Here is a 25,467-nt window from a genome sequence, read left to right as displayed (position 1 = left end):
TTTAAGAAAAAGAAAGAAATGTACCTTATTGCCCAGTAGATATAAATATAATTGATAGAAAATTTTTTAATGTTTGAATGTTAGATGGGTCTACCGTTGAGATTTATAGTTAAGCAATTGAACTTTTTAATGAACGTCATTAGGCACATTGCTCTTCACTGGGCTGATTTTGCCCATTTTTCTCAAATAGTTATTAAATCAGACAAATTCTTACATAGATATTTCAACATGCTGTTATTTGTTTCAGGTAATCTTTGGTAAATCTAGCTGTTCAGAATTTTCAAAGGAAGCGTATACAGCCGTAGTATATCATAACAGGTACTGAATTCAAATATTTATTTCAAAGTTACTCACTTCTCAGTGGCATTGTTAGTACCCACATTAGTGTGTTTACCAAATACTTTGCTGCACTGAATGTGCCAAATTCAAGGCTGACATCAAAATTATAATTTTCAATCTGTAGATGCACAGCCGTTCTCCATAGACATCTGAAATGTAAGACTTTGTACACAAAACATCTTTTCTATCAAATTCTCTGATCCTTTCATTTTTATTATATTGTTATTGATTATCACTGTGGCCTCTTGTCCTTTGGTCTTTCCCAGATATTTTCCCCTGGTACTTTGTAGTTTTACTTAACTCTTTACTAAGCTCAAACACAGTAGTCAGTTAAATTAGTGGTGTTCTTAATATCCAGTAACCTTTTAATTTCAAGACTTTCTATTTTACTTCCTTGGGAAATTGCTAACTTTGGATAACCTTTGATTTCTGCTTTCTTTTGGGGGGATTATTGAATGCCATTGGAGAAAATCACAAAATTGTACCAATCAGGACTATTACAAATTGATGTTATTGTATCATGTGCTGGGCCACAGTAATTCATTTTATTTTATCTTCTTTTGGCCCCACTGCTCATTTGTAATCTTATTATCATTTTTTTAATCTTCTTGCTCATTTAGCACTAGCTTCTACTTCTTTTCTGTGTGCTTTACTCTCAGTATTCCTTTTATTAAGTTTATTAAGACCATCCAACTTGAGACCTATCAGCTTCTCTATGCTTCACCTCAAATTATCTCCATGCTGTTCTCCCTTTCCTTCCGTTTCAAAGGGAGTAATGGCTCACTCCCTGCTCAGTGTAAATCTTTTCACCTCTGCTCCCATACAGTCCTATCCAGCCTCTTCCAGAATATGAGTTAGTTATCCCTTCTCTTGCATCATCAGTATCCTGCTACATTGCCTCCATCTCTTATTCTCAAAAGAAGCTTATGTTTCTCAGACTTAAAGAAAAAACACAAAAGTCTTTACTCAGTGCTGTTATAGAGTATGTATTTTCCTTGCCCTCATTAAAACTTTCTTCTTTCTTACTTTAATTTTATGGCCCTATCTTGACTTTCTTCTACCTCTTTGAACACTCTTTTTTTGTGTGTAAGCAATTATTCTCTTTCCCATAAGTATAGGCATTCCACACAAAGCACTAAAATTTTGCCCTTAACCCTCTTTCTCTATATATTCTCTTCCTAATGTATCTCTTGGTGTTACAGTCAATTAAAAATTCCACTTTAGTGTTTATATGGATTGTTCCCAACTCTTTATTTTCAATCTTAACCTTCCTTCTGAGGTACAGATAAGTATTTTCAGTGGCCTATTGGATATATTCATTTGGGTGCCCTGCTGCCTTCTCAGTTTCCATGTAGCTAATCCTGACTCTTTTCCTGACTCTATCTTCTGTCTGACTCTTCATTTTTGTTCATGGGACCACCATTTTTCCGTTACTCAGGCTTAAAATTTAAGACATCTTTGCCTCCCTCTCGTGTTCTAGTACCCAAACAGCTATTAAGTATTGATTTTCTTTCTGCCTCATTATCAAACATATCCTGCGCTTTCCTATTTCTGGGCTGTTCTTGGATATTTTTTCTATTATAATACCAGTTCTCTCTGTTTATTGAACTCCTACTCATTCTTTAAGGCCGATGTCAAATGTCACCTCCTAAGTCATAATTTCCCAATCTCAAACTTGAAGTAATCTGCTCAGCTCTGTTCTTAAAGCACTTAACTCTATATGCTAAATACCAGGGGTTGGCAAACATTTTCTATAAAGGACTGGATGGTATATATTTCAGGCTTGCAGTTATATGGTCTCTCTTGCAGTCACTCAAATCTGTCTTGTAGTGCAAAAAAACGCAGCTATAGACAGTATGTAAAGTTGGAAGAAATTGGGTGTGGCTGTATTCCAATAAAACTTCATTTATGGCCATTGAAAGTTGAATTTCATAAAATTTTCACATCATGAAATATTTTTATTCTTTGAATTTTTTCCCTAACCATTTAAAAATGTAAAAACCACTTTAGTTTACAGGCTGTCCAAAACCAGCCAAAGTACTGGATTTGGCCTGTGGGTCATAGTTTGCCAACCCTTGTTTTATAGCATAGCTATTGATATATGTGTCTTTATATTCCTACTATACTTTTTAAGAGTAATTGTTTTTTATGTTCATCTTTAAAGCTACACAAAAGTAACACAATGTTTAGCCTTAAGGTGGGCAGTTAAATTTACTGGTTGAATGAATAACCATCTTAGAAATTTAATTTTTCACAAAATCCTCCACATAATGTGATTTCAGGACAGATATGAACTGAAACACTCAATGCCAGGAAATATGTTGATAAAAAAGAAGTAGTTTCTAAAATTATCCCAGTTTTTGGCTAGGTTATTATTTTTGTTGCTGTCAGCATTCATGGAATTAAAATGATGGTACTGTCTGACATTGGTGGTAAATTAAACTTTCTCATAGTTCAGTGATGATTGGTGGGATTAGTTATAAGATGCATAGCATCTTTTTTTTTTTTTTTCCGTTAAAGTCATCAAGTTCTCAGCTAGCATTAGCTATCTTTCTTGTTGATATTATTAAAAGCCAATTTCACTTAGTATTTCTGTGGTCAAATCTACACCTGTTAGTATTTTTGAGGCTTATTGGAAGTGGAAGGATATTTTACCTATTAGTGTCTTAAAAAAAACCCTAATTGGTAGGACAGCCTTCACTTTAAAGATAGTTGGAGCCATATGGTTTGAGTACAGTTTTGTTGAATATAATTCTGAGAGATACTAACTGAATATAGAAGATGGGGATGATAAGTCTATATCAGGAATAACAGCCATGCTTTTCTATAAAAATGCCCCTTGGGTCTACTCTCAGTGAGTATTGAGAATAAAGTACTATTGGTTTGATCAAATATGATATTTGTTATATTCTCCTAGTATCTTCTGGGAGTGCTTCCAAACTGTGGGACAAATGCAATTTGTGGGCATTCCCTGATCTTATCTTTCTTCCTTTCTTTCTTTTTTTTTTTTTAGCGGTCAGTCAATACTAGTCCATAGTTTGGTAACATTTTTTGTTTAACAATGAGATGATTGATGTAAGACATTTCATAAAAAGCCTAACTTGATATTAAGTGGTTTAAAGATACCTTTTTCCTTTTTTACAAAAGGATGATAAAAATTAGTCTTAAAATAAAACTGTACTCCTATAAAAAAATGTTTTTCTATGGTATCATTCTAAAATACACACTTGTAAAACTCATTGTTTTTTCTATGGAATGTTTGTCAAAATCGGCTTATAAATATAGAAAGCCCTACCCTAGTCTCTTCTTTTATACAGTTTCCAATCTAATGAAGAATTCAGTATCAAGGTGGTGAATGAATTTTCAAATAGAAGGATTACTCAGCCCATTAATAAAAATAGAATGAGAAATTTCAAAAACAGTAGCAGCTCCCTCATTTGGAAATAGGATTTAGTTATTCAGAGATTGGGATTCAAAAAATGTATTTTAGACCAGAGGAAAAATTAAGCATGAATCCTAAAATTAATTATAAAATTGTTCAAATATACAAATGCACTTATTTATTTTGAGCTAATTACTGACTCTATTGTATTTTTTTTTATATGAAGGTCTCCTGATTTTCATGAAGAAATCAAGGTTAAACTTCCTGCTACTTTAACTGACCATCATCACTTGCTTTTTACTTTTTATCATGTTAGTTGTCAACAAAAACAAAATACTCCTCTTGAAACCCCAGTTGGATATACAGTAAGTCATTTTGGCTAAACATTTAGCTCTTTGATGTTTAAATAATTATTTAAAAATTAATATTTAAGATACAGTTGATGTTCCTTATTATTTGAATATTCCCTGATTCCCCATAGTTACAAAGTTGTATTGGTTAGGATCATCATAACAAGAAAATTCTCATTAATGTAATTAAATAATATAATTAACTAATGTGTGGAAACGCTTAGGTATTGGTCCTGATTATCGGGTGTTTACTCAATAGTATAACTATAATAGATTTAAGGTTTCTTTAGAAGAGAATGATTTGAATGAAATGTGCAAAAAAGACTCTTAGAAAAGAAACTAAAACCCTTAAATATTTTTTAAAAATTATTATGAGTAACTTGAAAAGGTAAACTTAAGATGAAGGATATCATAATGTGCTGTCACATAATTTTATCAGAAAAATCATGCTTTCACTCAAAAGAGAAAAATCAACATTTGATGCATTATTTTTGTCTCTTATGGTTTATGACATGAATTTTGCTAACTGTAAGAAGATAAACTTATGTTCATAATTTTTAGTTTTGATTTTAGCATTCATATCTAATCAAATCTATCTTTTACTGTTTACATTGAAATTATTATCTCAGTTTTAAAATTGATTCACTTTGTGGCCTTTTTCTAAGACCAACTTTCCCTTAAAGGGCCCCCTATAGATTTAAATATTGCATGGTTAGTAATAAGAATGTTTTGGTGATGTCCTCCTTAATGAAATATTATCAGAGAAACTTCTCTTTAGAATTATGAAGGCTGATTATTATCACTTATATAATTAAATCCCTTAGTGTTTGGTGATGAGTAAAATTTGGCTTATACCAAGTTCTTAAAACAGGCTTTCCAGGTAATTATTTTCATAACAAACATAATTTAAATTAAAATTCTTTTCTTTTCATTTAAAAGTGGATACCAATGCTTCAGAATGGGCGATTGAAGACTGGCCAGTTTTGCCTACCGGTCTCACTGGAAAAACCACCACAGGCTTATTCTGTACTGTCTCCTGAGGTTAGTATTTCCCATGTTATAATTCTCCAGATTGAATGAATTGGGTTTTTCATTATAAAGATGTTTTTACCAAAGAAAACTTCCCTATTTCTTCTATCTATAAGTGTGTAGATAATGAAGTAAAAGTTATTCTTCTATGATGATTAAAATTCCCCTATGTAAAACTTAGAAGCTTTTATTCCGTTTTTTCCCCTAAATATACATACTCATTTTAAAACCAAAATAATATGTGGAATGTAAACTCAAAAGATCAATTTGGGGAATTTTCATATTTTAACATAAGAAGCTTCTTTAAATAAATGAATATTTCTTTCTTTTAGTGTCTTACACTAAAAGACTGGAGGAAGAAAAACATTTAAATTAATTATTTATTTATTTATGAATATTTTCATAATTGATTAAGTAAAAATGAAGTAGCTATAAACATGCATACAAGAAATATTAGCAGCTTTGATAATTACATATGTGATTTGAAAGACTTGTAACAAACATTGGAAAAATTTCAATCACGAATCAACAGCTACTGTTCACAAGCCAGAGTACATTCTCCAGTCCATTGTACTTCCGTCTGCTAGCAATGCTCTATCACAAGGCCTGCTTCTTTATTTCACTTAGACGTTCACTCAAATAGCACCTCTCCAGAGAAATCTTCCATGATTATTCTATCTTAAGTAGCAGCCTCCACCACTTTATCTCTTTGCTTTATTTTCCTGATATCATTTATCACTGACATTATATTTAATATTTCTTTGTTTATTAATATTTATTCTTCATAGAGTATAAGCTTCATAAGGGTAGGGGGACTTTGTCTTGTTCATTGCTGTATCTAGAAGTATTTATTATAGAATAGTCCTAGATACCTCATAAGCACTCAATAAATCTTTATTAAATGAACAAATAAAGACGGTAGGAAAAAAATATGACTCTCCTACCCCTATATCTTTCATTCAGTTTTCCAGGAACACATCTTTTCAGTGATGGCTTTATGTGGCTTTGTCAAAAATGGTGGGGGGGAGGGGAGGGGCCTTTTGTCAGACATACATTATATTTCAAAGGAAATGTTTTAAAAGAAAGTATAGTTTTGTGGAAGTTACAGGATTTGTTTTTACTTAATTGATTTGCAAATGCAAGGTCAGCTTTCTAGAGGGAAGTTGATGGTTGGTTTTCTTCTAGCTATAATGCTATTAGATATGCACATAGATAAAGAATATGGTGATAATTTGGATTTGACTGTAGCTATATAGCATCATTGATGAATATGTGAAATAAACCACCTGATTAAGAGCTAAAATTTGTATATACAGTTGACCCTTGAACAACATGGGGGTTAAAGGCACCAACCCCCGTGCAATTGAAGATGTATAACTTTTGAGTCCTCCAAACTTAGCTACTAATAGCCTACTGCCTGGAAGCCTTACCTATAACATAAATAGTCAATTAACACATATTTTGTATTTTATATGTATTATATGCTGTATTCTTACAATAAAGTAAGCTAGAGAAAAGAATATCATAAAGAAGAGAAAGTATATTTACTATTCATTAAGAAGTAGATCATCATAAAAGTCTTTATTTTAAAATTTATTTTTATTTCAACATATTACGGAGGTACAAATGTTTAGGTTACATATATTGCCTTTGCCCTGCCTGAGTCAGAGCTTCAAGCATGTCCATTCCCCAGACAGTACACACCACACCCATTAGGTGTGAATATATCCATCCTTGCCTCCCCCTTCCATCTGCCCGACACCCGATGAATGTTATTACTATATGTGCACTTAAGTGTTGATCAGTTAATACCAATTTGATGGTGAGTACATGTGGTGCTTCATCATGAAGGTCTTGATCATCTTCACATTGAGTAGGCTGAGAAGGAGGAAGAAGAGGAGTGGTTGGTCTTGCTATCTCAGGGGTGGCAGAAGTAGAAGAGGTAGAGGAGGTGGAAGGAGAGGCAAGAAATGCAGGCTCATTCAGTGTAACTTTACAGAAATATGTCATAATTTCTGTCTGACTTTTTTTTTTTTGCTTTTTCATCTCTCTAAAAATGTATAGTACCATCTTCCACTGTTTGCATTAGTTTCAATGCCCTTATCATAGAAGGGTCCGTGCTGTAAAAGAAGTCAAAAGCAGTCTTGAATAATTGGAGCTCAGATTGTCTACCATTAATTTGGTTTCCTGTACTGCTTCTTCTATGTTTTCCTCATCATCCGGTACTGGTTCAGAAGCGCTTACTTCCGTTAAGTTGCCTTCTGTTAATTCCTCTGATGTGGTGTCTATTAGCTCTTAAATTTCTCCAAGATCTTTATCCTAAAATTCTTCGCGCGGGCACGCGTGCACGCGCATACACACACACACACACACACACACACACACACACACACACACACACTACATTTTTTTGCCATATCTATAATCTCTTTCATGATTTCCTTAGTTGCTATGTTGTAAATCCTGTGAAGTCTTACACAACTTCTGGACACAGTTTTCTCCAGAACTTTATCAGTTTGGACTTGATGACTTTTTCTATAACAACAATGGCGTCTTCAATGGTGTAAATCCTTCCAGACTTTCATGATGTTCTCTCTGTCAGAGTTCTCTTCCTTAGCATTGACAATCCTTTCCATAGAATACCATATGTAATGAGCCTTAAAGGTCCTTGTGACCCCCTGATCTAGAGGCTGACTTAGAGATGTTGTGTTTGGGCATAAACTGAAAGGAAATGAAATCACCTTCTTGTGAAGATGTCTGCACTCCCATGTTCCTTGCAACATTATTCACAGTAGCCAAGATATGGAAACAACCTAAGTGTTCATCAACAAATGAATTGATAAAGACATTGTGTATGGGGGTAGTGAGGCAGTATATGGAATATTATTCGGGTTTAAAATTGGGGAAGATCCTGCCATTTGCCACAGCATAGATATGGAACCTGGAGGACACTATACTAAATGAAATAAGTCAGATACAGAAATAAAAATATTGCATTATCTTAACATGAGGACTGTAGTTAATAAAATCGTACTGCATTTTGGAATCTTGCTATGAGCAGATTTTACCTGCTCTTGCCACAAAAACAACAGCAAAAAAAGGGGTAACTGTGAGATGATGGATATTAATTCATTTCAGTCTAGTAACCATTTTACTATTTATATGTATCCCATAACATCATGTTGCGTACCTTAAACATATACAATAAAATTTATTTAAAGAACAAATCACTGTAAAAACAAGAGAGTCTCATTTGAGCCTTAGTAGCTAATTAATGCCTTGCTAGGTTTTGGACTTGTTTGGGACCTGTCATCCCTTCATTCTTTTTCATTTCTCCCTTTTGGAATGGGAATGTTTGTTCTTTGCATGACCCACCATTATACTGGAAATACATAATGTCTCTGTTTTCATAGATTCTTAGCTGGACAGGAATTTTGACCTTGTGTCTCACCATATCTGATATAGATGATATTTAGGTGAAACTTTGAACTTCAGAGTTGGTGCTGGAATAAATTAAAACTTTTGGGTCTTTTGGAATGGACTGAATATATTGTGCATGCAAGCTGGGTACAGGGGCAGAATGCTATGGACCAAATTGTCTCTACTCAAATTTCGTATGTTGAAATGCTAATCCGATGTGATGTTATTTGGAGGTAGGGCCTTTGGGAAGTAATCAGATTTAAAAGAGGTCATGAGGATAGGGCCCTCATGATGGGATTAGTGCTGTTATAAGACAAAATGCCAGAGAGCTTGACATTCCCCACCGCCCCCAACCAACATGAGGATACAAGCAAGAAGGTAACCATTTGGCAACCCAGGGAGAGAGCCTTCATCAGAAACTAACCATGCTGGCACCTTGATCTTGGATTTCTAGTCTCCAGGATTGTGAGAAAATACATTTCTGTTGTTCAAGCCACCCAGGCTATGGTGTTTTGTTATGGCATCCCAGACTCTATGTGCCACAGTTTTGTCATCTGTAAAATGAGGAGAATAATTAATACCTAATGTAATGGGTTATATTGATTGAATGATATGATAATATGACGAGCTTTTAGAATAGCGCTGGCATATAAAGTGCTATAGAACCATTTGTTATGGCATTGCTATTGCTGCTGCTTATTAGAGTTTTTTGTTTTGGTTTGGTTTTTTTTTTTTTTTTTTTTTGTATGACAGGGTCTCACTTCATCACCTGGACTAGTGTGCAGTGCATAGCTCACTGCAACCTCAAACTCCTGGGCTCAAGCGATCCTCCCAACTCAGCTTCCCAAGTAGCTGGGATGACAGGCACATGCCATCACACCTGGCTAATTTTTCCATGTTTTATAGATATGGGGGTCTCACTCTTGCTCAGGCTTTGTTAGAGTATTTTAAGATAGCAGTTCTTACTTGAGCATGCATCAAAATTACCTAGAGAGTGTGTTGTAGCGCCAGTTGATGAACCTTATTTCCAGAGTTTCTGATGCAGTAGGTCTGGGGCTTGAGTATTTACATTTGCAACAGTTCCCAGATGATGATTATGCTGCTGGTTCTAAGACCAAACTTTGAAAACTGTTGTTTTTAAAGAAGTATGTGTGCATATATTACGTGTGTATTTTTCTTTAATCTGAAAATAAGTATTTTGGATTAAAGAAGCTAATACTGTTTCTTGCTTTGCTAGGTTTCAACTTACTCCACCACCTTTTTCAAAAAATTGTTTCAAAACCTTCATTATTTGCTTCAGTAGAGATACTGAACTTTTTATCTACTTAGTGTTGAAATATATAACAAGAAACTGATTGTGCTTGGTTTTCTTTCCTATACATGATAAAAAGATGGGAAAGAGATCCTTCATATTTTGTTTTTTCTTGTTTTGCTGTGTCTTTCTACTTTTTTCATTTGTTTCAAGGATATATGTAATTGTTTGTTGAAGCATTTTTTTATGATGAGTGCATTAATATCTTTGTCAGAACTATTTAACATCTGTGTCATCTTAGTATTTTTGTCTTAGTATGATTGTCTTTTCTCATTTAAGTTGAGATTTTCCTGGTCTTGGTATGACACATGACTTTCAATTATATCCTGGACATAATAGGTATTATGTTGTGAGACTATAGATCTTATTTAAATATTGTTTTAGCAGTGGGGGAGGGAGGCCCTATTTCCAGGTAGATATGAAGGTCCACATTATCCACTCTTCCTCCTTTTACTCCCTAGGGTGGGTCGGGTGAGGGTGGCTCATTACTGGGTGAGGGTGGGATTTCAGTCTCCAAACAAGGCCTCTGCTGACATCTTCCTGGTTGTGAGGGGGAGGGACACCTTGTTACTGCACCGTGCTTGAGCTCCACTGACACTGCAGTTTTTTGAGGGCTTGTTATCACCAGGTAGGGACAAACTCCCAACTCTGTCTTCTCTGATACCACCCCAGTGGGTTTCGGGTGGGTTGGAGAGAGGGGTACCTTATTATGGCCAACTGAGGGTAGCAGCCTAGACTCCCCATTAAGCCTGTGGAGATAGGCATGGGACCAAGATTTATTCTCTTGTGACTGGCTGGAGTGTTATGGGCTGTGGCTACAGAGAGCAGGCTCTTCTTGGGACTTTGTCTTCTTCTTTTGATGTTTCTGAATTGCCATCCTCCTCTAGTCAAGTATATATGAGGCAAAAATAAAACCCAAGAAATAACTGCCTTGTAGTATCTTATACCCTGAGATCTGAAGCCCATCTTCACCTTTTAGAGTCTTTATGTTCATTTTATATGTCATGTTTCAGGGTTTTTATCTGTACTTAGCAGGAGGAATAGAGACAGTTTATGTACTTGCTTTTAAAAATTATTTTTATGATATAATTTTAATTGACATTTCTAGCAATTTATATCAGAAAAAAGTTTTCTAATCTTTAAAACAATAGGCTTTCTTTGATTGTGAATATTTTAAAGCCCAATTAAAACATAATGGGAATGTTTAAAATAAAGAAAATAGAATATTATATATCATTAAAATGACATTATAAATATTAATTTATTGACATTAAAAGAGATTAACAATGTAATATATGAAAAACAGGTTTCAAAATAGTATGTTTGGTGTTAACTATATAAGGGTACATAGGAAAATATGTGTATATAGAGGAAGATTTGGAATGATACAGCAGGAGAAGATAGAAATTTTGTGTATTATGCTTTTTGCCCCTTGAGCCTTTTAATTCTTTTGTAGAAAATATTTATTGATTTTTAATAAGAATTAAATATAAGCTTTAACTTATTTACAATGAATAAAAATATATTTTCATAGTATTTTTTCTCACTGAGATATTGTAATTTTTCCTTTTTGGAATTTATAATCTACTTAAGCATCTGTGACCATTATATTTAATATCTTACAGGTTCCTCTGCCTGGCATGAAATGGGTAGATAATCACAAAGGTGTTTTTAATGTTGAAGTTGTTGCTGTTTCATCTATCCATACACAAGTGAGTTTTAATAATTTTTATAATATAATTTCCCTTGAATGAATTAAACATATTACTAATATTTATATCAGTTCTGTTATATGCTGTCACATTTATGGGAAAAATATTTGTTAGTTACAATCATATAAATCTAGAAGGGTTTTTTTGGTAAGGAATCAACAAAATGTCATTGCATGTCAACAAAAGCAAACATTTTGCTTTTCGAAATGTCATTAGCTTAACTTTGACAATTAAATGACTTGTTTTTTCCTAAGTTTCTAGTACATGGCAGAATAATTAGAGTTGAAAAACCATTATCCAATTCATTTTATTTGTCATAGACTCAGGTATTTCAAATGAAAAGAGTTTTAGGGATCATTTGCTTCAAATTTTTTACTCTTTTTCTAGAAAAGGCCAAATTCTCCTCAGAGCTTTTGTACCTTAAACTCTTTCTTTGGCTGGAATGTGTTTCCTCCTGACGTTCATTTGATTTCTCTGCATTAGAGTTTCTCCTCACCATAAAGAGGCCATCTTTGGTGACTCTTAAATGTAGCAGCCCTATCACTGCTCTTCTTACTGCCTCTCTTTTCTCTGTTGTACTTTGACTATCTCTGTCACTCTTCCCACTTGTGTGTGTATGTGTGTGTGTGTGTAAACACACACACACACACATACACACACATTTGTTTTTTGGTTCTTTCCCCTATTAGACAGTAAGCTCCATGAGGTCAGAAATGCTACCTATCAAGGAAACCACCATTCTTTCAAGGATCTTACAATGTAATAGGGGAAAGTATAAAAATGATTATGATAAAATTAGTACTTTCATATATATTAACTAAATCCTTTCAAGTACAGAGGAGAGAGTTATCTGTTCTGTTGGGTACTGGGATGTTGCATTGATAAGTAGGCATTTACCATACAGAGAAAAGGAGAGTGGACAACTCAGATGATCAGATAGGAAAGCAACAATAGTCTGTGTTGAAGGATCAGTAAGTAATCTGGTGTGAAAGTGATTTAAAGTGTGTAGGAAATCATAACACATGAAGATAGACCAGGCTGGTAATAGGTGATGAAGGAGCTTGAATGCAGTGGAGTCCAGGTAGATAGTAATTTCTGAGCTAAATAGAGAACATGAAAGAAGTTAATTTGGGGGCATCCCAAGGGAGAGCAAGTATGGTGGTATATGAGTTTACTTTTGAACCTGTTGAGTTTGAAGGGCCTATGTACTTCACATGGAGATGCCCTATAGGCAGTTGTACTGGGTCTGGAGTTTGAGGTTGCAGGTGACAGAATAAATGTGATAGCTGAAACTATATTGGTAAATAAGATTTTTCAGGGAGAAAATGTAGAATGAGAAGAGGTAAATGTTTAAAATGGAATTCAGGGGTTCACCAGTCTGTAAAGGGAAGGGGGGCTTCCCAAAGCCACCTGAAGTTCAGTGATTTGCTAGCAAGACTTACAGGACTCAGCATATAGTCATACTTACAACTATGATTTATGTTAGTAAAAGGATGAAAAGCAGAATCAGCAAAGGAAAATGGTGCATGGAGTGAAGTCCAGAGGAAACAAGAAACAAGCTTCCAAGAATACTTTCCCTATAGAGTCACACAGGGCTGGTTGAAACAACATATGTGAAATGTTGTCTGCCAGGGAAGCTCAGTAGAGACTCAGTTCCCAGGGTTTTTACTAGGGCTTGTCAAATAAGTACCTCTTTGCCTAACACATACCAAAATTCTAGACTCCCAGAAGAAAAGCAGGTGTTCAGCATAAACCATATTGTTTGCACAAACTGTGTAGGCACAATGAGCCATCCCTATCAGTGGGAACTCTCCTGAAAACCAAGTTACCAAACACCAGCTGAAAGCCAGCCTTGTAAGCAAGCCTTTCAAAGAATAGTAATCTTAAGCCTGCTATGTTAAATCTTTTCTGCACAGTGAGGTAGGGGAAAATTAGACACAACACTTCTATACTATGTTTAGAAAAAACTTTGAAAATTGCTAAATTATATTTAACAGTATACAGGTAGACCTCAGTAAAAGAATGACTCCAGTATCATAAAATATGACAAAGATGGTAAGTTTGGAACCAAGAGATGATAAATTAATAATGGGCACAGGTAGGTTACTACTGTGCCTGCCATAATAATTGAGCTCCAAACTAGTAAAGCAAACTTGAACTAAAAAGGAATCCTTAATTAGTATCAGTAGATTTCTTGAGTAACTAATAGTATTTCAAGTGGCTGTTTTACAATAATAAATGATAATAGATGTGTTTAATTGAAAACAGTATTTTTAAATACCTATATGTGCTTTTTAATATTTTCAATTAATATGAGACATTAGTAGTCCATAGTTCTTCAGAATTGGACAATTTATAGTTATACTTGTTTAGTGCTTTTGTTCATTATTTGTTTTAGGATCCTTATCTTGACAAGTTTTTTGCTCTGGTCAATGCTCTGGATGAACACATGTTCCCAGTCCGAATTGGAGACATGCGAATCATGGAAAATAACTTAGAAAATGAATTGAAGAGCAGTATTTCAGCATTGAATTCATCTCAGTTGGAACCAGTGGTCAGATTTCTTCATCTTCTGCTTGATAAACTGATACTTTTAGTTGTTAGACCTCCTGTCATTGCTGGCCAAATAGGTAATTTATTTTGGTTTTGGGATGAATCATGAAATTTATACTTGGCATTTCTAACATTTGTAAAAAAATGAACCATGATTTCTATTTGCTTTCTATAAGAACTATGTTTGATTTTATGGGGTAGAGATGGGGGGTTGTTATTTACTTATTTCTAAACCAGAAAATGATAATTTTTTTGTTTATTTTTATATTAAAACTTCTACTCAAATTATGGAAACAAATAAATTTATTCATTTACCAAATATTTATTAAGCACTTATTGTGTACCAGGCACTGATAGGTACTGTCCAAGACATGGTTTCTGACTTTTAAGATCCCATGGACTAATTAAGCAAACAGGCAGACAGATAAATTATATTACATTTTACAGGATTTATAATCTACTTAGTCTACATTTTCATTCATCTGCTCCCTTCCATTTAATATACTTCTTTTTTCCTTCATTTGTTCAAAATCATTGTATTCTCTTTTTCTTTTGTGTTCTGGAAGGAGAGGTATTCCTCAGTTCTACCCCATTATATAACACATTGACTGCCACACTAGAAAAAAAATTTTTTCCTTCGGACCACAGTTTTCTAATAAAAACTTGGAAAACAAAAATGATCCTTTGTAAGTTAATGAAAATTTTGTCATTTTTTATTGTTTTCTATGCCTGAATTATATGCAACTTGAAAAATAGTTCTCATGGCTCTCAAAGTGAAGAGATGTGTGAGTTACATGTGCTTCATGAGGCCCTGGGCTCAAAACTAGCGTGAGTTAAATACAAGTCACATGGCAGTTAATGTGTTAAAGGTTTACTCCTTTACTTTTTCCAACAGCTTTTACCCAAATCCTGAAAAGAAGTTGAGCTCGAAAGAAATTTCAGCTAGCCTGTGAAGAATTTTTGTGTGGAGTGGTGGCACATAGGACAGGAGTATTCAATTCCTTTAGATTTTTTTTAGGGGAGACTTTTAACTAGAGGTAATTCTTAGGTTAAGCATTTAAAGATGAATAGGATTCTGGCAGGTAAATATTATTCCAGGGAGATGAAACAGTATGTGCATAGTACACAGATAAATGAACTTAGAAATTTGGAGGCGGAATTGTAAGTTAGTTATAAATTGGAGGATTGATTAGAGGTGATATGGGGAACGGGGGATAAAATGGGGTCTTCCATGACACTTTAGGAAATTGAGACTATTTTTCTGTAGGGAATTAGTAGTCTTTGAAGAGTCTCATCTAATTAGAGAAGTAAAGTGACCAAGTTTGCCTTTTAAAAGATGGCTCTACAAGATGCTACATGGAGCTAGGATGAAAGTGGGAAAATCTGGGGCAGGGAGACAAATTGGGAGTCTTGCAAAAAATGAGGAGGTCCTGATAAAAGACAGGTGACAGTTGGATGGAAAAGAGTATGGATGACAAGATTATAAACAGTACCATTAACAGAAGTTATGGGAGAAGGTTTTAAGAAAAAAGGTTAGCATTGTTCTTTGTTGTAGATTGTGTAAGTAAAAATAATAGTAGTAACAATAATAGCAAATACTTGCATAGCACTTACTGTGTACCAGGAATAGTGCTATGTGCCTTCTTTATATTAACATATGATACACAGGAAACTTTGTCTTATGGGTAAAAAAAAAAATTAATTAATTTTAAAAATATGAAGGCTGGGCACGGTGGCTCACGCCTGTAATCCTAGTACTCTGGGAGGCCGAGGCGGACAGGTTGCTCAAGGTCAGGAGTTCCAAACCAGCCTTAGCAAGAGCGAGACCCCGTCTCTACTAAAAATAGAAAGAAATTAATTGGACAACTAAAAATATGTAGAAAAATTAGCCGGGCATGATGGCACATGCCTGTAGCTCCCAGTTCCTTGGGAGGCTGAGGCGGAAGGATTGCCTGAGCCCAGGAGTTTGAGGTTGCTGTGAGCTAGGCTGATGCCATAGCACTCTAGCCAAGGCAACAGAGTGTCTGTCTCAAAAAAAAAAAAAAAGAAAAAGAAAAAAAGAAAGAAATCCTCATAGTAACCTGATATAGTATCATTGTGGTATCATTATGACCACAATTTCATGAATCAGTGAAGTAATGAACATTAATTCTTAAAAATGTTGCCTAAAGTCACTCAGTTTGGCAGACAAGATTCAAACAAGCTCTAGACTCTCTCTCTCTTAGTGGTTATATTTGGAAAGTATCCACTGGTGGTATTAAGGAAGATAGTTTTAGTCTAAGTGAAGGTAGAAACCAGAAGACAGGGAATTAAAGAATAAACAGTGGATAATGAAAGGAATACAAGAAGTTTCTACAACTCTTTTAAGAAGTTTAGTCAGAAGAGAAAGCAGGGATGAGTAGGGCATAAAAATGCAGAGATTTGAGCGTCTTTACCTGCTGAGAGAAACCAGTTGGGAGAAGAGAGATAAATATGGTATGGAGTGAGAAAGGATTTGATTAATGAAGCAAGTCCGTGAGATAAGAGTGAAGGTTGGATAGATCACTCTTATATAGGAGAGAGGGGCACTACTTCCTTTGGAAAAGAAAGAAAAGTAGTTTTGGATTCTGATAAATTTATGGAAAATCTTCAGCACTTTAATGCTTTATATATTTCTTCTGTGGGGCAAGATTTGTTAGGAAGGGGGTAAAGAGAGCCGAAGTTTTAAGAAGAATTCTGATAATTCAAAATAGTTATTATGAGATAACAGAAATGAGGTTAACCAGGAACACAAGTAGGATTGGTAAACTCCACTCAGGTTTCTGTCTCTAGTCTCTTTCCCTTCTAGTTCAGTATATATAGATTAATCTTTCTAAGTGACTGTTTTATCTGATTATTCCACTTTTAGGAAAACTTAATTGGCCTCATTATCTGTTCATAATTTCCTGTCTTGATTAAATTAATCATAGAATCTGAGGTTCTATTGCTCAAAATGGCTGTTCAGTTTACCCACTTATTCAGTGTGCAGTCTATCAAAATTCCCCTTGAAAAATTCTTATGTACTGACTTGAATGACTAAGTATTGCTTAACCTGGCATTTAGAATATTTAATGATATACAGTCTTATCTCAACCTGTTTTTCCAGCCCCTTTTCCCCTTCTGATTCTTTTACAAATTTACTCATTTCAATCAAGTTGCTTATTCACCATTTCTTTTTCTCATCTTAATATTTTCAGTAATCCATTTTTATTATTGACATTTTTAATTTTTTAAACAAAAGTAATATGTGCTCATTGTATGCTATTTAGATTTTCAGAGTCATCTTTAAAATGAGAAGTTGCTTCTCAAGAGGTTACATAAGATAGATTTCTTTTTTCTTGTGTGCTTTGTATTGTTTTACAAAATAATAGATATCTGTTGTGTAGTGTTTTATTTTTTGACTAATCAAACTCATGCAATTTTCATGTTAAATTAATAAAAATAATTTTTTCTCATTTTGTTTAGAACAGTATTTTTGTTTAGCTAATACAAGATGTTGTTAAAATCAACATCAAATAACCATCTTTATACAGCTACTATGTATAGTCACTATACTTAAAGCATGTAGAAATGACATGCTTTTGATCTTTGTGGAAAGAGTCTAAAAAAGTTAAAATAAAAGTATTTTCCTTCTTAAAAGTTAATCTAGGTCAAGCATCTTTTGAAGCCATGGCATCTATTATAAATCGACTTCATAAAAACTTGGAAGGAAATCATGATCAGCATGGCAGAAACAGCCTTCTTGCATCATATATCTATTATGTTTTTCGCCTACCCAATACTTACCCTAATTCACCATCACCAGGTATTTTATTCTTCTTACTATGAAACTGTCCTTCATTAGTTGTCTGTTCATGACAGTACTGAGATAATTTTGTATACATAGTGTGATCCATTCATTCAGTAGCAAACATTTATTGAACGCCAGCTAAGCACTATTCACTGTGCTAGGCGCTAGAGTTAAAGGGATAAATACATTACATATTTAAGAATCGTTATTTACATAGCTTCCTTTTCATTTGAATTAGAGGTCTTGGTTGAATTCATTCTTGGAAGATAACTTCTTGTGTCCCTGGAAGCATTTTATCTTTCCTTGTTAAGATAAATAGAAACTTAAATTTGTCATTCAGAATGCTGCTGGGCATTGAAGAAGAAATGTGGTGGCTCAGTAGTTCCCTTAAAACCCTATGAAATCTACAATCATGAAAAAGAGTTTTCTCTACAACTGTGACTGTGATCCCCAACCCCCGGGCTATAGACTGGTACCGATCCATGTTCTCTTAGGAACCAAGACCATACAGCGGAGGTGAGCAGTGGGTGAGCCAGGAAAGCATCATCTGTATTTACAGCATCACTGCATAAGCTCTGCCTCTGCCTCCTGTCAGATGAGCAGCAACATTAGATTCTGATAGGAGCACATGCAAGCGATCTAGGTTACACACTCGTTATGAGACTCTAATGCCTGCTGATCTGAGGCAGAGCTGAGGCGGCGATGCTAGCACTGGGGAGCAGCTACAAATACAGATTACCATTAGCACACAAGTTTGACTACAGAATAAATGTAGTGCCCTTGAATTATCCTGAAATTGTCCCCTGCCACCCTCGGTGGAAAAATTGTCTTCCATGAAACTGTTACCTGGTGCTGAAAAGGTTGGGGACTGCTGCTCTAGAAAAGTTCTGATCTCTTCATGATCGATAAAATAATATAGCCTTTTCTGAGTATTGAAACCCCAAGTAGTTATTTATCTTTTGTATGAGATTAGTGATAAAAATACAATCTCCAATGTATGTGGGAGGGGAATGTCTTAGTTTGAATAACCCTTAAGTTGTTCAGTTAGCTAATGATTATTTTGTGCATACTTTTCAACCTGCTCAGATATTTGTCTGTATTATTCTAGTGATAATGGTAAGTATCCTTTTCCAGCTATTGGCAATGTTAACTTTGATAATGGGGACAAATAATTATGATATTCATTATGAAAACTAGGTATAATATTAATCTGACTTTAAGTTTTAGTCCACTTCATTTCTTAATTGCAAAAAGAGAAGCAACGGACTCTTATATTCTGGTTCGTAATTCCTATCTTTATTTTTAATATTATACAACGTGAAGATCTGAGTGTTTGAGTGAATATCTACAGTGCTCCTCCATTTACCCTTTCATTCAGTACACTATTAGAATTCCACAGATTTTGTAAGACATCTTTTTAACTAACTTAATTTACACAGCATGTAAGATTGTATAAATTAGTTAATAAGATGTATCCTTTGCAAATATGACATTCAGAAAGATTTCTATAAATAAAAAAGTGGAGATAGGTTATGAACATAATTGGTGAATATTTTTGTATTCATGGAACATGGTTGAAAGATGATATTATACTTGACTTTAGTCAGACAAAAAGAGATTCTTTGCTTTTTTACATAGCTATGCTCTTAGAATTATTTTTAGTTTTTTGTAGGTATATCATGAAGATGTTGTTTTGCTGTTCACATTGTCACTGATGAAGATAGAGAAATAAAGCATGGTCTCACTTAAGAAAAGTTAGCGATAAATTGGCTCTTCCTCTAATGACTGTATCGGGCAGAGGAGAAGGGGTGGGAAAAAAAGGAAGAAACATCAGATGGAACATTTTGGGTCCTAGATACAACTATATCTAAGTGAAGGCAGTGCGTGTGTGTGTTTACTCTTAGTTTTGTTTTTTATTTTATATGTAATATGTAATCATAGAAGTATTGAAGACATAGTGATTTTATTTATTTATAATTCATATGATTTTATAAACTTCCATAAAAAAGAATATCTTTGTGTAGCTATCATTATATCATTAGTTTTTGAGTGTTTTTATTTTTTTATTTTTTTATTTTATTTTATTTTTTTTGAGACAGAGTCTCGCTTTGTTGCCCAGGCTAGAGTGATTGCCGTGGTGCAGCCTAGCTCACAGCAACCTCAAACTCCTGGGCTCAAGCAATCCTTCTGCCTCAGCCTCCCAAGTAGCTGGGACTACAAGCATGCGCCACCATGCCCGGCTAATTTTTTCTATACATATTAGTTGGCCAATTAATTTCTATTTATGATAGAGACGGGGTCTCGCTCTTGCTCAGGCTGGTTTCGAACTCTTGACCTCGAGCAATCCACCCGCCTCGGCCTCCCAGAGTGCTAGGATTATAGGCGTGAGCCACTGTGCCCGGCTTTTCTTTTCTTTTAAATGCATTTTTCATTTAGAAACAAAAGTACTTCATGATATTTGGGAATTTTGTAAAATGACAAATTTTTTTCAGGTCCTTTCCTGACTAATTTTCTTTGTTTAATTATGTGCTATTTTAAATGCATCTCTAGGTCCTGGGGGTTTGGGAGGATCAGTGCATTATGCCACAATGGCTAGATCTGCTGTGAGACCTGCAAGCCTTAATTTAAATCGTTCTCGGAGCCTTAGTAATAGTAATCCAGATATATCTGGGACTCCCACGTCACCAGATGATGAAGTTCGGTCAATCATCGGCAATAAGGTAAACTGAAGACGTGTGTTTGTAAATTTGGTTTTCTTTTATGAACAAATGAGAAATGTCCAATTGCTTTTACTTATTCTGAATTTTGATATGTATGTGAGTTAGGAATAAGGGAGAAATTGTCCATTTCTGTTTTATCAGTAAACACTGTTTTATGCTTCTATCAAATATGCTTGCTATTGCAAACTGGTTTGTGCACTCTGCTAAAAAAAAAAAAAAAGCCAAATTCTAAAATTTATACAGGATGACTAGTTACATATAACTTACTATTTTGTGTCTCATACTCCATCGTGTGAAAAATGGGTAAATTGACTCCTATAGAATTAAAGGAGACCTATGTGACTGTATGTAGAAGAGACATGTCATCACTGATTTCAAGTATGAGCCCCACTTTCTCCAAAAAACAGCAAGAACAGCTATTTACCTTAATTGGTAGTAGATCTGTATTTTACATGAAACTCTATGTAAGGTACACCAGGATTAGAAAAGTGACTTACTTAATGATGGTTAGTGATTCCGAGACACCAAAGGAGAGAGGCCAGATAGTATGAGATCTAGTTATATTTTATTCAAAACATCCATCTTTATTAACCCCCCAAAATACTTAAGTCATGAGTAGTTATTACTTTTCTAAGTGTAAAATACAAAAATAACTCAGAGTTTAAGCAAGCTGGATGAAAGCACAGTAAGACTGAGGCTGGGAACTCACTTTATGTTGTATTTTGGCCAAACTATTTCAAACTTATTTTTTGCTGTTGGAGAGGAGGGAGATACCATTCTTATAAAACCATAGCCAACTTTTCTTTGGGATTTTAGTCTATTAGTATATGAAGAATTAATAAACATGCTCTACGGTCTATATTTAACTCTTAGTCTGAACTATAATAGAACTTTTAAAGATCTGAGTTGGTTTGTTTGTTAGGTGAAATACTTGAACATTGATCAGAAATGTCAAAACTATTTTTATAGTTCTTAGAGTTACAGAAATATATATAATTCATAGTTATAGAAATTTTACTTTCAGAAACTTCTAATTAATTTACATGAATGATGTTCATTCATATTAAGCACTCATATTTCTTATATAACATATTTGGTAGAATATAACCTCAAAATTTAGAACAAAGAAGTATATATATAAGATTTTTTTTTTGCTTTTTTTCAAGAAGTTCATTTGGTGGAGCATAATGATTTTTAAAATATATATAAACTAATTTCTGAGAAAGTCATCACAATTTGAAAATTTGTCTTATGACAATTTAGCCTTGTCCTTATCAAGTTTTATTTATATAGTTTTTATGTTTTCTGTTTTTATTGCAAAATTTTGATAGCTACTTTCATATTGGATTATCATTTAGTCATAATATCTAATAATAATGGTATATAATTTTACAATTGTAAAGAATCTGAAGTTTATTTATAGCTACTCTTCATTTATTCCTATTTTATTGGCTTTGCAATTCTGGAAACTCTCCTGCTTCAGTGATCTTATCTTCCATTGTGCCTCAGCCGTGGATATACCTTAGATCTTTTCATTACCAGTAACTTTAACCATGCAACATGTTCTCTATTATCTCCTATTTTTCTCTTTAGTAACCCAACTCCAATAATTTTTCTACTCTGCAACTTCTCTAATCTCTTGATGCCATGACCTTTTTATTGTGCCTAATCGTCTTAATGCTCTCTCTTCCTCCTTAGCCAGCCTTTGTGATCAATCATTGTAATTATTCCCATCATAATGATATCTCAGTTCCCTTTATACTTCCCAACCTGAAAACATAGTTAAACCCAATTGACTGCCTATGCCATGTTATCACCTGTGCAGCAGAATATGGCTTGTGAAATACCATGGTGACTGGTCTCATTTGAAATGAACCTCAACAGAGCCTTAATGCTGTCGAGCAATTATACTATATTTCTATATTCTTTTTACTATCCTTCTCGCCAAGGAAACGATTTCATGATGTCTTTTGTTACCTCACACCTCCAAATACCTCTCCCTCTGTCCTCCTTTTCACTACTTATCTCTTCACTACTTATCTCCTACTTCTTTGAGAAAACTAAGCAAGCAGAAGAAAACTTTCAGAGACTTTTATCTACCTATCTGCTACCATCTACTCTCTACTATTTAATACTCTGCTATAGATGAACAATTTATTTTTCTAAATCCATTCCTTTCACTGTATACAAACTCTCATCCCCTCTCAACTACTCAAAATCCTCACTCTAGCGGTTCTTTCCTACCTCTTTTGTATCATCAATTTTTCCTTATGTACTGAATTATTCCCATCCACGTACAGGCATTCTATTATTCTCTCATATAAAAAATGTCCTTTCTAGTGCTTTCATTTTCACTGCTATCTTCTTTGCTATTCTCTGCTATCTTTTTAGTAGAATTCCTTAAAGGGGTTTTCTATACTTATATACTGTTTCTTTTACTCCTTTTCTCTTTACTTCAATAAAATATTCCTCCCATCTTCCACCAAAACCGCCCTTGTTAATGTCGCCACTGCCCTCCTTGTTGCTAAATCCAGTGGCTATTAATAATTTTCAGAACTCTGCCTACTTTAATTACCAGCAGCCTTTGATGTAGTTAGATTCTTTTTTCTTCTTGGTTTGTTTATTTGGCTTCCGGGGTACTATACTCTCTTGATTTTCCTCTTTAAAATTTAGTAGTTACACATTTTCAGTCTTGTGGATTCCTCCTTTTCTCATCTCTTAATCTGGAAATGCTCCAGTCCTCTGTCCTTATTTACCTCCTCTTGTCTTCTCTCTACACTCATTGACTTGGTGATCTTATTACCATGGCTTTAAGTACTATATAAATGTTATACTAATGACTCCCCAAATTATATTTCCAGTACAGATCTCTCTTTGGAATTCTAAACTTAGCTGCTTTTTCTAATTCCTTTTTTTCAAATTTGGATATATGTTAAAGGTAGAGCCAATTCTTTCCACCTCTGTACTACTGCCTTGGTCTGAGCTGCCATCATCTCTCCCTGAATTTATAGACTTAAAGATGATTTCCCTGCTTCTACCCTACACTCTGTTCACAGCATAGCAACTAGAATGTTGCTTTTAAAATGTAAGACACACACACAAAAATTAAGTCAGATTATGTCATTTTTCTGAGCAAGATCCTCCTATGACTTAACAACCTCAACTCCTTTAAGTATTTACTCACAGGGCCACCTTCCCCATGAAGTATTCTCTGACCATTTTATTTAAATGTATAACCAGTGGCTCTTTCTCCCCTGCCTTGGCCCTGGGACGTCTAATCCCCTTATTCTATGTTTTGTTTTGTTTTGTTTGTTTGTTTTGTTTTGTTTTGTTTTTTGTCTCATAACATTTACAACCTTTTAAAGTAGCATGTGAATTAGTTTTTTATTACGTTGATTTTTTTTTTTTTAGTGTGTATATCCCTTCACCAGAGTATAAGTTTCCTGATGGCAGGGATGTTTGTTCTAAAGCACCCATGGTGTCCAGCATATTGAAGGTGCTCAACAGATATTTATTCAATGAATGAATGTTAGTATAAGTAACCATAGAAAGAATAAACTACTTTTTTAAAACTTGAATTATGCTTTTGTTCACTATCAGAATTAATTATATATTTAAAGATCTTCAGAGATTTGACTTTATTAAAGTTTTTGTTACACTTCATTCCCTAATATAAAATACAAAACTCCTAAAATTCAAGAATATTTATGTAATATAAACAGGCTTTTATTATTCTAGAGGCTGTAAAAACATATTTGAGGACTTTCTTCGTATTTATTTCACCAGAACTATCTGTGTTTTTATAGTCCTAGGAGTAGTCTTTTAACATTCTATTCTATAAATTTATGGTTACATTAGATTTGAATTTTATTGCTTTTAATCAAATGCTGGTGGAATTTTACACTGATATGTAGTTTCTTTCTCATATATCACCTCCTATTTTTTTCATTTATTTCTCAAACACAGCACTTATTCTGTCTGTGCTAGGCACTATGCTGAGGACTTATAGATATAAAACCAGATCTTTGTATGTAATAACATGAGTGTTGATGTCAAATCTACAATATGGTCCTTGCAAAGGAGCTTATCTATATCTAAGGGACAAAATTAATAATGTTACTGGGATTTTGCAAGAAAAACCATATATACATACATACACATGTGCACACATTTGGTTAATCTGTTCTATGTGAACATAAAGTTATTATGTTAGTAAACATCAGTGATGACTTTGCTAACTACGAGCTATTTGATATAATTTTTAGCTTTATAAAATCTGAATTATAGAAGTTATTTGCTTTACAAAATACTTGGCCACAGGTTTTCTTTAAATAATCCACTGTGACTGATGTTATTATAACTGTGCAGAACATCAGTATTGTATATACAAAATATAATAGCACAGTGAGATTTATTTCTTATTCTCACTGATTATGTACCTTTGTTTTAAACGAAATTATTAAACAATGAGTTACAAAGTGAATTTAAGAGTATAGCAAAGTTATTCTTTTTGTGGAAATTTATGGGAGAGAAGAGCATGGTAATAATTTTGAAAAAATCAAATGCTTATGTTTCGTTATTTTAAAACATGAATAATGACTGTAAAAATTGAATATGGCAGAAAGAACTTTACACTTGTGCAGTAGAGGATTGGAAACATAATTTTAGAGACTAATGAAAATTTTGTTTTAACTGATCTGAAAAACAAATGCCTGTTGATTTACTTTTATTTAAAACATTGTAATGGGGTTCTGAGAAGGCAGGTGTTCTATTTTGAACAAACTGGCTATATAATTTTACTAGTATTTGGATATTGTATAATTCTCTAGAAAGCATTTTAGG

General features: G+C 33.9%; 1 protein-coding gene across 8 annotated transcripts in view; it reads left to right on the top strand.

The window, feature by feature from the left end:
* The window catches only part of DOCK7 (dedicator of cytokinesis 7), a 203,895-nt gene that overhangs the window by 92,899 nt on the left and 85,529 nt on the right, over positions 1-25,467 (top strand). For all 8 annotated transcript variants that reach the window (XM_012767100.2, XM_012767098.2, XM_075998923.1 and 5 more), the window contains exons 16-22: positions 248-318; positions 3,948-4,086; positions 5,011-5,112; positions 11,458-11,544; positions 13,943-14,174; positions 17,756-17,920; positions 20,456-20,625. In XM_012767100.2, coding sequence (XP_012622554.2) covers positions 248-318; positions 3,948-4,086; positions 5,011-5,112; positions 11,458-11,544; positions 13,943-14,174; positions 17,756-17,920; positions 20,456-20,625 — 966 coding nt within the window. The remainder of the gene's footprint in view (positions 1-247; positions 319-3,947; positions 4,087-5,010; positions 5,113-11,457; positions 11,545-13,942; positions 14,175-17,755; positions 17,921-20,455; positions 20,626-25,467) is intronic.

Source organism: Microcebus murinus, chromosome 2, assembly GCF_040939455.1.
Source record: "Microcebus murinus isolate Inina chromosome 2, M.murinus_Inina_mat1.0, whole genome shotgun sequence".
NCBI classification, from domain to species: domain Eukaryota; kingdom Metazoa; phylum Chordata; class Mammalia; order Primates; family Cheirogaleidae; genus Microcebus; species Microcebus murinus.
The sequence above is the reverse complement of the archived record's forward strand: the minus strand, read 5'-3'. Positions and strand labels throughout refer to the sequence as shown.